The sequence below is a fragment of the Prinia subflava genome, chromosome Z (genome assembly GCF_021018805.1).
Source record: "Prinia subflava isolate CZ2003 ecotype Zambia chromosome Z, Cam_Psub_1.2, whole genome shotgun sequence".
Taxonomy (NCBI): domain Eukaryota; kingdom Metazoa; phylum Chordata; class Aves; order Passeriformes; family Cisticolidae; genus Prinia; species Prinia subflava.
In genome coordinates, this window is record NC_086283.1 from 24,466,807 (window position 1) to 24,480,312 (window position 13,506).

A 13,506-nucleotide genomic window follows, 5' to 3' on the forward strand; every position below is an offset into this window, starting at 1 on the left:
GCTTATGGGTCCTGCTCACTCTGTATGTTGCTGTCCTTTGTTTTAGAAGGTGGACAATAAAAGAGTTGTTCACACTTGAGTTTTGAGTTTCTCCTCCTGCCCTGTGAAATCTGCATGCCCAGCCCTGCAGACACCCCCCTCCAGCACATCTTGCCCAGCGCGTCCCAGCTCAGGAGCTTCCTTCCTCAGTGCTCCAAGGAGCTGGTTTCCCTCTCCTGCTCTGCTGCCTGGCTCCCTCTGTGCCTTCACTGTCCCAGCAACTGGGGAGTCTTGTGGAGATCCCGGAACGCTGCTGAAAACAGCCACATTCTTGGTTGGTTGCTCAAAGAAGTGCATTAGCCCAACAAGTGACTACATTGTAAGGTTTGCTTCTGCTCCTAGTTACCCTGTGCTGAAGCTGTGAACTGCAGAGATCCCTTATGCCGCTCTGGCACATGTTCTACTCAAAAAAGGGATAATCCTTCTGGCTACAGGGTTGCTTCTTCCCCATTCCCAAAGCTCTGCACCTTGGAAAGAGCAACAATCACCACTCAGTGCATTTAAGAGTGGCAGTCTGTGGGCACAGTTTGGTAGAGGGTTATAAAAAGCAGCAGCATTTCAAACGCAGGCTGCACACACAGCTCTGGGTACATCCACCATCGCTGTTAGCTCCTCTAAGCATGCGGACACACACCTTAAGTGTGTCCCAGAGCAGACACAGTCCCACCATGGGAGATCATTGTACAAACATCCTGCCCAAATCTTCAGGAACTGCCAGGTCTGGTCTTCAAGACTATGCTGGGAAAACAGCATTGAGGGGGAGAAACAAGGACATGGGAACTATTTTTGGATTTTTCCATGGACTAGGGAGCACTGGGGCACAGCGTGGGCACTGTGTCTCAGCACATCCTACACATGGCCAACAACAGCAGAGGAACAAAGCAGCTCGTCAGTGACACAAATTGACATCTCCGAGCTAAATTCATTGCGTAAACCACTTTCTTGGGACTGACTAAAATTAAGGAACAATCCCAGTAAGCAGTGGCTTACTTGTCAAGAACAATTGAAACAACACTTGATTAAGACCTTCCCCATGCTCCCTGCTCAGCCCTATTCACCCCCGAGATAAGGACATCTATTTAAGCAATTTTGCTTCCCTAGGGAAGAAAACAAGGATGGAGAGAGGATGTGGAAAGGTTTGGTTCGCTGGTGGTGAAAGACAAACAGCAGAATCTGGAAAATGTAAATTGTTATAGTCCTACACAAAGGATTATTGTAGGGGAGAAAGCACTGCAGCATCACAGTGGGAAAACATCAAGCTTCTCACTGCAGTCAGAAGTTACTGGTTTATATAGAACAGATAAAAGTTTAAACAAAATAGATGAAGCTGTGAAATAAGACAAGCCAACATACACACCACTAAAACTTTGCAAAGAGAAAAATAATTTTATTCCAGTGTTAAGTCATAAAACTGTGATAAAAATCAGACTTTTAACAATCACTAAACTTTGTGCAAACACATTAAAACCTACACACTCCTATTCAGCTGTCAAAATTGCAGAGCAAGAGCAGGTGTGACAACACTACACTGACTGCACAGAAATGAATAGAGGGGTCAGAGAGGAAGGGCTTAAAGAATGGTTACATTGGTAAAGGATTCATTTACCCAAGAACAAAGACATTTCTCTATTCTGCAATTCAGACTACTTTTGATAAGATTACTTCAGCAACAATTCTTCTCAACCTACAGCAGGAAGCTGGCAAACCAAAAGAGCAAGAAGATGGTTTCTGCATGAATATTTCGATCTATCTTTCCATTAGCTATCTGCCAGCAACAGAATACTGCTGATCAAGTTACACAGTTCATCAATAACTAACACGTGGGAAAAAGACAGCTCATCTCTGGAACCAGCAATACAGATGTCCCTTCTTAGGGGATAATTACAGTCTTACAATGCACAGAGACTTCAGGCATATGCAGCACAATAAAAAAACTTTCTTGAATGGACTGTAATACAAGAGAATGAGTCTGTTTTGTACACATGTGGGGTTTTTCCCATGCTGTCCCCCAAGGTAGGTACACATCCCACACATCCCACAGGAAAAGAAGACACTGTATTGCAGTTGTATCTCAAATACGTCAGGTTCCAATTTCCCATGTAATTTGCTGACCCCACCTACCCAGAATTGTTCACAGAGTTGCACAGATTAAAGATCCCACGTCAACAGGGCAGAGCCACCAGTTACAAAACTCAGGAGGAATTCCCACCAGCTCTTTCCCACAGAAAAAGAGCACCTTAAGAGAAGTGACAAGGAACTAAAAACATGTTTTTAAATCTGAAAAACGTATATGGAGCTCCTTAAAATGATACTTGTGTAGAGACTGCCGAGGTGAACGTTGAGGGAGCTGTGGCAGAGGCCTTTGTGTCCCTTCACTGCCCCGCGCCGAGGCCAAAGGCAGAGCTGCACTGCCAGACATGTCTGAGCTCACACATCCCCGAGTCTCCTCTCCAGGAAAGGAACCCCGGGACTGCTCCATCCATTCCCTGGGGCGCAGCAGCTGAAGGTGTCCTCTGGAAAAGGACAGTGTGGGGCACCCAGAGCTTTGCAAAGCACCCACTTTGCAAAGGGAACATCTTTCTCACAACACGAGTCTGTGACAGACATCTCCACACCTCTGCACAGCTGCTGAAATTCAGAATAAAATGATGCACAACAGAACAAGATCATGAAAGTTTACAGAACTTAAATATTTATTTTTAAACCATTTTAAACCCCCCAAAACATTGAAATAAGCTTCATCTATAAACAGATTTACAAGACTAACAACTACAGAAGCTAGAGGAGCACTACAATTTGTTTCTGTGATGCAGTTATTTTGTATAGCTTCAGATCAACTGTATTTACAACTTTTGCTGCTTTTACATTTATAAAAATATTTATTTAATCCATAACATTATTGTTTTCAAAAACTATTTCCAGACTTTTTCTCAGATATAAATTCTAATTGAATTTCAGTTATATAGCAGATGAAAGTTTTAAACAGAAACATTTTTTTAAAATTAAAACAAGGAGTTAAAAGTAATTTTTTTTACAGTGTAGGCACCATTGAAAATAATTGTCCTTGGCATATCTAACCACCATCTCTCACAAGTGTCCTTTATATAAAAACGATGTAATGGCAACATTTGATGAAAAATGCAATATAATTGCACACCATTACTTTTTTCAATATTTGGCAGATATATTTCAGATTCTTTAAAATTACTTTTGTGCAAAAACAAAATGTGCAGGTCTGAACCATAAAATAAACACACCCAGCCTTTATCAAAAATAAATTTACACCAACAGTTCCACAACTAAGTACTGAAAAACAATCCCAGTTCAAAACTTCAGCATAATATACATACTGGGTTGAAAAAGGGAAAAAACCAAATCAAAACAAAACAACAGAAGAGATTACCCATCTAGCAGTACCATAAATATGTAACTGAAAGCAACTTTATAGTCTTACCTACTTTTTATGAAAAAAATCACTCTGTACTGCACAGTACTACCTTTTTGTGAAAGAATATCTATAACTCAGTTATTTGCATATTAACTGGTAAATACATATTTAAAATACACTTTCAGAAAATTATAAACAAATTATGCTGCTGTACTGTATTTAATGTATTTCAGAACAAAAACGTGTATAAATATCTTACAGGAAAACAACACCACCACACAGAACGCTGGTGTTACACCGATACCTGCGTGTGAGGTATGTAACATGTGACGCTCAGCTTCTCTGGCTCCCTTCCACCCAGGCATGTATACTCAGAGGAAAAAAAATTAAATTAAGATAAATTGGACTTGAGGTTTTGTCCATTATTGCCGAAAGCCCCACCCCCTCAACTGTATTGCTCTAAATTTTCCTACCATGATGATATATGATTGAATTACTACTTCAAAACCTGTTCTAAAAGGTAATACACACACTGTACATCAGGATAGACCCGTTGCTACATAACACCTGCAAACTATTGCCATATTGCTCTCAAATATATTTAATCATAGAGCTGCCTAAAATACTGTACCAATTTAGAATTAAAATAGATACTGTTGCAGGTTTGTTTTTCAGGGCACGATAACTATATGCTGGTTGAAGCAGGTGCTACAGCAATACCCTTGCCACTACATTACATGTCTTGAATATTCTTGTGAAAAAGCTATTTTTCTCTGAAGCTTGTTAGTGATTTACAAAAGTTCAACTCATGAATATAAAAGACCTGTACAACTCCATGTACAGGAACAAAATAGCATCAAAACATACTGTACTTGCACATTCTATTAACTAAAGTAATGGTTATTTCTAAAAGCAAAACTGCACCTCAACATTTATCAGATTAAACAGGTGAAACTACAATATTAAAAGTTGTTCTTTACAAAATAATTTCCTGAAAATATAAAACCATGTGCACTGCCACAAAATAGTTGAGTAGGTTCTTTCAAATCCTCAATCACCATCAATATGTTGCAAAGATCCAAAAGGCACAAGGAGCTCATGAGCTAAGCACTGCCAAGCTTGAAGTAGTTTTGGTGGGTTTCACTGGGTCCATACGAAAGAGCAGTCAATTGTGTGAAGTTTCTTAGGATGAGTCATTAACAGAAAATCTATAGATAAAAAATGCAAGTTAAAAATTTGTTAATTGTATGTTTCAGCTAGGCAAACAGCACATAAATATTTCTGCATCACTAAACTAGTATGTGCCTTCCTCTCAATGTTTCATAGTCAAAAACCCACCAGGAGTGACATTCTCAAGAAAATATTCCTAAAAGAGGTAAGAAAAAGATCCTCTGTTCTCCCCTATTGCCTGTAAATATGCTTCGACAAACCTACAGGCTCAATTAAGGAAGCAAGATATAGCAACTACATTAAAGCTGCTGCACTTCAAGACCAGATACAGTAATTGTTAATATTAGTTTTAGTCTCAAACAGAAGTGTTACCTATACCTACAAAGCTAAAGGTTTAAAGCACTGGACACAGCAGATCTTTCTCTTATGACTAAACTACTTACTTCTGAAATTTCTCCATAAGTTTCTTCACCATCTTATCTGTGATCCCTGGACACGTTGCTTCTGCCACATTGATGCTTTTCTCAAGTTCCTCAATTGCTTTCTTTCTGTTAGCATTATTTGTGTCCTGCTGCTTGAGCTGAGGAGCAAACCAAAAAAGTTAAAACTCAGAAAAGTTATTAGACATTTGGCTAATACTTTCAAAGAAGATTTTTAAGCCAGCACTTACCTCAGCAAACACAGGGGTGATTATCATAGTTAAACAACTCAGGGTTTTAACAAGATCCTGATCCTAGAAGTTAACAAATATGGATAACATCAGCATATTACAACATACATCAGCATATATACATCATACACACTGCCTCTTAACACAGCACATGTGATTCTAGAAGTTGAGTTAAATATAACGTGTTTAAAATACATTACAAAACCCACAAAGATACAGTACATCAACAAATGTTGGGGGATGTTGAAATAGATGCCTGATGATACATCTCAAACAATGTCCTTCAGCATCAGAAAAATAGTTCAGTTTTTCATCACTAGTAAGAGACTTTAGAACTCCCATCTCTGTGACGGGATACTGATCTACAGTACATCTGCAGTATATTTTGCATTCGAGGCTGACATGACATAGGAAATATCACTAACATGCATTATGTCTTGAACTGCAAAAAACCCAGTCAGTTTTTATGAAAAGTGAAGTTACTAAGTTTTATCACTATCTTCCTTAAACTGGCTTCAGAGCCAGCAGTTAGAAAGAAGAACTCCTCTGTGTGTACGAACCGTCCCATTCTGGAGCTTCTTTGCATCCGGCTTCTTCCGGACTGTAGTAAAGCTCCACTCAGGGTGAGAGTTATTTTCTTTGTTGCTGGACTCTCTGAAACAAAAAGGACGTGATGTAAATAACACAACAGAACACCAAGCAAGCATAGGTAACCCAAATATGTAACAAGTCTATCAGGATTAGTTACACATTCCTTAAAATAAGAACAACATGTATTGAAATAGTACCTGAACTTTAAAAGAGGCTGAATAAATTGAAATGTGATCAAAAGCAAACGGAAGATGTAATCTACCTACAAGGCTTACCTTTTCCCATGGCATCCCATTTAAGAGTTATCTGATAGCCAGAAAAACAAGAGACTTACAGAAAGCACGTTGTTCCACAGGCATTGTGCAAACTTCTTCATGCACCTCAACCTTGCTCTGCAATGTCTCTAATTGTGATTCAGTGGTTTTGGTACAACCACTAGCCTCAGACTAGGAAATAAATAGCACTTAAACAGAACTGAAATTGAGTTTAAAGAGAGAAAGTTTAAAGAGGCAACAAGCACACAGCTTGACTTATGTGTTAATCTTTAGAGTCATACAGGAGGTTTTCCTGAAGAAGGCAATTATAAAAAAGAAACAGGTGTACAGAAATGGTGTTATTACACAGAAAAGGTGCAGCAAACCCACCTTAAGAACATTATCTAAATGAAAAAACACCCCCAAAATAGACTGTACTGAAAATAAACTTACGAATCTGAACCATCGGAATCACTTTCATCACTACTATGTCCCTCTGCTTTCCACCTCTTAAACCTATCAATCAGTTCTGTCAGATAGGAAGTCTTCTTGGCATTTTTCATAATGAATTTGTGCTTCAGAAGTTCTTTTGCAGTGGGGCGCTGTAAGAAACACTTTAAATATTTAATGTTATGCTAACATTTAATGATTTAAAATGTTAATAGGGGAGGCTTAGTAAGACAACAGACTTCTAGAGCTAACTTGTATAATATCAGGAAATTAGTGAAACAGGAAGTCAGAAAAGCCAGTAATGCACATTTACGTGCATGCTAAAAATATGATCGAGTCACCCATGGACTATACAGTCTATCCTTCTACGTTAGAAGGTCACACCCAGGAAAATGACTAATGAAAACTCTCCAGTGCAGCATTTCCTTGTAAGCTGAACTCACACAGCAAAAGCTGTGCTGAAGAAAAGGATTTCTGATGATTCTTTCCTCTGTTAAAGCTTCTCTTCTGACATTATCCTAATTAAAAGTGCATTTTAGGAATCTGCCTCTACCACCCTAATTTATTTCAGCATTCTCCCTCCTCCTTCTGACTATTTTAAACAAAACAAACTAGGATAAAGACAGAGATATTAAAAAACATCACTAAAATTTACAGTGGAAGTACAGTAGTATGTTACAGTAGTCTTTAAGATTATTGCAATCACTAATGATGCACAATGCCAGCAAAGTACTTCACAAGTATAGGAGAACAAAAACCAAAAAGGAAACATCTACACACACACATTTATCTACTCACAAATGTTGGGTCCTTATTCAGACAGGCATCAATGAATTCCTTAAAAGGTTTACTGAAGTCTCCTAATAAAGTGGGAGGATTGTTTTTTGGAATGAGGAACAGAACTCTCATTGGATGCATATCCGAGTTGGGAGGCTCCCCCTTGGCCAGTTCAATTGCAGTGATGCCCAGTGACCATATATCAGCCTGAGAGAGGGAAAAGGGACTGTCAGTACAGAATTATGGGCTGCCATAACTGCATTCATTCAATAACTGAAATCTTCACATATAATGCATCTATATAATAAAATTAATGTTGGCCTAAGTAGATAATGCAAACATTCTTTTCTAACACTTCAGGAACACCTGACTCACAAAGATCTGGCTGACTTAATCAGTCTTTAATGACAGACATCTAGATCATCATTTTTGTTGTAGCTGGTGTTCCAACACTGCCAGCAAGTTAAATGGACACCTAAATTTACATGCTTTTGGAAAAGTTTCAGAAATATTGATCTTCCTTTGATTTTTCCATATGTTAATAACAAATCGCCACAAATTTCCTGTGTGTAATTCAGAGTTTGTTTAGGTATCCAAACTTGTTTGACAGCTCACTCTAAAGGAACAAGGCAGAAAGCTGAAACAAATCCAGCAGGAAATCACTTAATTTCTTTCTTAACAGACTGCTTGACGAATTTAGCTGGAGAACTACTGACAACAACTTAAGACTTGAAACACCACCTGAAGCACCAAGTTCACAGTGTAAGTGACAGAAAAAAATGAAGTACCATTTATTTTAGCTAAAAGCAAGCATTATAAACAAATTCTGCCTTTGTATCAAAACACAGTATGATGCTTTGACATAATATATAAAATACTAGTACTCTAAAATTCTTTTCTGATTTTGATTTTTTTCCCAAGTGAAATATATTATTACTTGCATCTTTTCAGATGAGCTAAAGTAGCTACTTAGATCACTAAGGGTGTTTCTCATTAAAAAAGTGTTTGGCAAAAAAGTGACTTGGTACTTGTACTTTTACTACACTTGTACAGAATCATAAACCATAACTGCCCATAGAGTAAACAAGGATTACAATTTGCATCTCCAATATTCCCTTTTTGTTCACAAGATCTAAAATAGCTGTACTTTACAGCAAAGAAATACATTAACTCACTGTTTATTACTGAAAGACCACAACCAAAAATGTGTATTGAAGTAAATTATTTCAAAGAAGAGATGGGGCTTACAAATCTCTGGCACTATGAAAATGTATGAATTTCTAGTTTATTTTCCAGCCTTTGGGAGTAGAAAGAGAAGAAGATTAAAACTCAGTCCAGATACCAAAACAGTCATCAGTATTACTCTAGAAATTGAAGTGTATCCTATCTAAATCCTTCATCTCTCCTGCCAAAGGCTCCTATCTTCTGTGCTCTCCCATCAGCCTACTGGCATGAAAAAAGAGGAGGAAGACATTGCTCTTGCAACACACTAAGGAGATATGGAAGGCAAAAGATTAGGTTGCTGGGGAAATGTAAATGAAGGAGTGGTAAAGCTGATCTATACACAGGGCAAGCGGAAGAATTATTCCCAATCTGACTGACCAACACACATTTTTAAAGCAGGGTAGAGACGTTTCCCAAAATGCCCTAGGGAGCACTAGGGAATACAGTGGGACCACTGAAACTCTAAACAGGAAAATTCCAACATTTTTATCAGCAAGAATCCTGGTGACAAGTACACAAATTCCTTCAAGTCTGACTGATCCTGGCAAAGTCTCCTGGAGTGTGAATGTTTTCAGGACACTTCAGATATCCAACAGTTTTTTCTTTATATGCACAACACATAAGAATAGTTTCATGTTTACTGTTTGAGAAAAAGCAGTAAGAAAGTACTACTTCACACACACCAAGATTTTCATTCTCTTGATCTTATTTTAAGGTTTTATCTACAGAGTGTGGAAAGTCCAATGCCAGACTGAAACACGCTGCTGTTTCACCAGCCACAGTCGCTAGGACATCTTGTGGTTTTACACACAGAAGAGGGGACTGTTCCCTCCTTATTGTCATTTCTAGGATCAGCTCTCAGCTCTCACAGGAACATGGAAGAGCTCCGCTTTTCTACTGCTAGTTCACACAGGGAAACTCTCCTCTGCAGTTAGTCATCCATCAGGAACTCTCATGACAAAGAAAGGCAGAAGGCACCATGATGCTTACTAAGCCACAGCCAACAAGATACATTTTTCCTTCTCAAGACCTGTACTAAAATTTTCAGCACTACATGGATCCTCAGAAATACCATTTGGGAAATTATACCCAGAGCTGTGTATAAAAATGTTAGAATAAATTAACTTTTTGGCCACCATCTTGGCTTTAAATAAACTGCCATGTTCTGCTGGCATTTTGCTTTGTGAGTACTTTATTACTTGAATTAAATGCAAAACATCAAACTGAAAGGAAATCAATCAACCACTCCACATTTAGGGAGCTGCTCTGAAAGTGACATCACATTTTACTTGGTGACTTTGCACCTGAGTACACTGATGTGCGACTACTGTATAAAACCAATTTAATCCTACTTTAATTTTATTATTTGAAACCCTGTAATTTCAAACCTACTTTTTTTCTCCCCATACTGATAGTGCTAAAAGCAAAAATTCAAAGTAAGTGCTGTTAGATAATCAAAAAAAAGGTATGTTCCACTCTCATACTTACTTTTGAATCATATGCTGACTGCTGAATAACTTCAGGGGCCATCCAAAACGGGGTTCCAACAAAGGTATTTCTCTTAATTTGTGTGTCTGTTAGCTGCCCAGCAACTCCAAAATCAGCAAGCTTAACATCACCTTGTTCTGATAACAAGACATTGGCAGCTGCCAAGTGGAAATAACATAATAACTAATTAGAATACTGTTTATGGTTTTTAAAGGCTTTAACAAAGTAACATTTGAAATGCTGCACACCTTTTATATCCCTGTGAATTTTCTTCTCTGAATGTAGGTAGTCAAGACCTTTCAAGATTTCTTTTAGCATAGTAGCAATCTGGAACTCATCAAATGGGCCAGCACGCAGCTGTGGAAAAAAGACATGTTAAAATAATTTCAGTCTTGTATCTAATTTTTGCCTTGCTTTGATTAAATTAAATCTTAAACTTGAAACATTTAAAGTAAAGAACTAACAAAATTAATGAAATATTCAAAGCAGTATGTCAATATTCTCATTGAAATAGGTGCCACTGGAATGATCACCTTCACATCTCCTCTACTGCCAATACACTGAGAATGCTGTTACTCCTTGAACATACTCTGCCTGTGCTACCCTCAGCATGCAAAGCACAAGAAAAGCAACAATTAACTTTCCACAAAGTTGTATTTCCCTACAGGCAGCAAACACAGCAGACTGAATTTTGCAATTTAGATTAAGTAATTAAGAAAACCAATTTCAAAACAGATTAATTTGTTAACTGTGGTTTTTAAATTTAATGATGCAGTTTTTACTTGTCCCAGCCTTTTTGATTCCATGCATGCTTCTGTATCAAGAACGTAACATGCTACTATAGAGCTGCTAATGGATTAAGTGGAAACTTTGCACCTTAGAAAGCTATGCAAATAAAACAAAAGAAATTAAGAGGAGTGATCAAAAAAAAAAAAATAACAACAACAACAAAGCAACTAAACAGTGAACACCATGAAATTATGGTAAGGCAAATGAGTCAAGACTTAAATTTTATTCTCCTAAAATTTTATTTTTCTACAGGGTCATTGATTTAAATTGGTACTAGTAAAAGCTAACTTCCCTGTTTCTGATACTCCACAGAATACAATCAATACCTCAAAAGTGTTAAAAGTATCTCACAGACCCTTTCTCACAAGGGCCAAGTTCTAGAGGTACCAACTACCACATGCTACACCTAATTACTATGCTTTTGATGAGCCGATGTTATGTAATTTCATGAAGAAGTTTAAATAGATTTGTGAAGTCAAGCACATACTTCAGCTCTCACAGACAGGACCTCTGTTAGTGAAAACATAATAACTACCATTCTGTAATAGTGAAGACATGGTATTTTCCCTTCAGAATCACACTAAGACTGAGCTATCCTATCTTACAGGAAAGGGTGGGTCTGTAGCAGTGCAGCTGAGGCAGAGCTGCACTGAAACCATGGGGAAACCACATCCACACTCTGAACTGTGTTTGTGCACTCTCCAGGCTACACCCTCCATGAATGCCACACTATTTGAAGTAAAAGGCACTTTCATGCTTAACTGAAAATACCTGAACATGGAAAACCCAACACCTTTTAACCAGTTAAAATTAACTGTCTGTGGACACACTCCTTATTCATTCCTGAGATCCAAATCTAAAGGAAACATTTTTTACTGAAGGTTAATGAATTCTGCTTGGAGGAGATGGGAAGCGATGGACAGAGGACCCCAACCCCCAAACCCCACCAAACATACAGCAAGAAAATGACTTCTCAAACGAAAAAAACCCATTGCTTCATTTGACTGAGAACAAATGGATGTTTCCTAATGCTTAGAGACAAAGAGTAAAATAGAAAAATTAACATGAATTCAATGTGACAGAACTACCATTCAAATTCACACTTTTTGGAACATTACCATACAGCAGTGATGTAGTATCAGCAGCCTCCAGGTAGTTGTTTTTATAAAGTGATATAGAAACACAATGAAATAAAGTTCACTGATACTTATAATGCAAAAAAATCATACTTACAAGATCCAAAGCTGACCCTCCACCCAAATATTCCATTATTATCCATAGTTTTGTGCCCTGTAAAGGAAGGTGTGAGTTGTCAAAAGTCCAAGAATGCCATAAAAATTTGTATTTATTTCAACAGACTACCAGCACACTTAGGAAAAGGCAAATAGAGAGTCTCGCTAATCACCTAGTTGTATGCAATTACTTCTTGTAGAATAATCACACAACTCCTATTAAGTCTAAATTATTAATTAGTAAATTTGACTTCTATATTTAAAAAAAGCAATGAAAAAACACCATCATTACTAACCAATTTCTGCTAAATAGTATCTAAAATTATTTCACTTGAAGAACAGAACTCAAGAGGGAAAAAAGTGATTAGGCAGTGGTTTAAGTTTTAATTACATACAAGTAATTATTTAAAATGGACCCTGAGCATATGAGTTTCTGCACATCCTCTGTGGAGATGTCTCAACCTCTGGAACTGACATATTATTCCAACACTGATTTCTAGGTACAAAAGGTGGCTTTTATTTATAGAAATAAAACTGGAAACACTTGGTACCAAATCTACAGACTACTTGCTTGCCAGAGTCCCCTCAAAAGACAAAACTCAAATATGAATCTATGTCGTACTACTCTAGAAAATTCTGTGAATAAATACATTTATTTAAAATAAAACCCAGTTATTAAAAATACTCAACTGAACCACAGCTGGAGAAGTACCACACACACTGCTTAAGTTTCCAGCAACTATTTACCAGTGCTAGTTCCTCATTGCAGAGCACAAGCTTAAGGCAGGAGTACTCTCTAAGACTCTTGCATTCTCCTTTGTATACCTTCCCACCCCATGGCCTGCCCAGGGACAGAAATCTAAAGAAAACTCAGCAAGCAAATAAAGGTGCAGTTTCTGAGAGCACAACATCCAAACATCCTAACAAAGTGTGCTCTATTAGATTTATACTGAATTTAAAACCCACACGATTTATGAGAGTCTATTCCAATATTATGATCTCAGCAGGGAAGGGCTGGCTAATTTTAGCAGTTTTTATAAAGCCCAACTTTGTCAGCTCAGAAGACCTGCAAGGAGCTCCTGTTCAAGGCAAACATTGTGGCTACTAGACATGTTTGGAGGGTTTGACTATTACTTGAAAACAGTACAGGGTGAAAATGAGTAAGTACTGTTTCTCAAACAATGTCTCAAAGAAATTGCTACTCTCCACTGTAATTGGGTGTGGATATTTTCTAGCCAGGCATGAACAACCTTTTTCCTAGCTATTTTCTGCCAGCCAAGTATAAATAGACAGGGCAGAACAACCACTATCTCTAGATTTTCTCAAAGCTTTGCTGCATGAAGTACTGCACAATTCTGATGGAAGTCTCTGGATGTTACTGTAGGGTTTCTCCATATTTGAATCTGAAAAGCTGAGAATAACATTTGGTTTGTT

General features: G+C 37.7%; 1 protein-coding gene across 1 annotated transcript in view; it reads right to left on the reverse strand.

Annotated features, from left to right (window-relative positions):
- Window positions 1–2,708: 2,708 nt before the first annotated feature.
- Window positions 2,709–13,506, reverse strand: part of LOC134564499 (serine/threonine-protein kinase 26-like) — a 31,573-nt gene continuing 20,775 nt past the window's right edge. The window contains exons 6-14 of the mRNA XM_063423396.1: window positions 12,074–12,130; window positions 10,300–10,408; window positions 10,052–10,209; window positions 7,361–7,546; window positions 6,566–6,714; window positions 5,828–5,921; window positions 5,268–5,330; window positions 5,041–5,177; window positions 2,709–4,635 (exon numbers count right to left, since the gene is read on the reverse strand). Coding sequence (XP_063279466.1) covers window positions 4,611–4,635; window positions 5,041–5,177; window positions 5,268–5,330; window positions 5,828–5,921; window positions 6,566–6,714; window positions 7,361–7,546; window positions 10,052–10,209; window positions 10,300–10,408; window positions 12,074–12,130 — 978 coding nt within the window. The 3' untranslated portion in view covers window positions 2,709–4,610. The remainder of the gene's footprint in view (window positions 4,636–5,040; window positions 5,178–5,267; window positions 5,331–5,827; window positions 5,922–6,565; window positions 6,715–7,360; window positions 7,547–10,051; window positions 10,210–10,299; window positions 10,409–12,073; window positions 12,131–13,506) is intronic.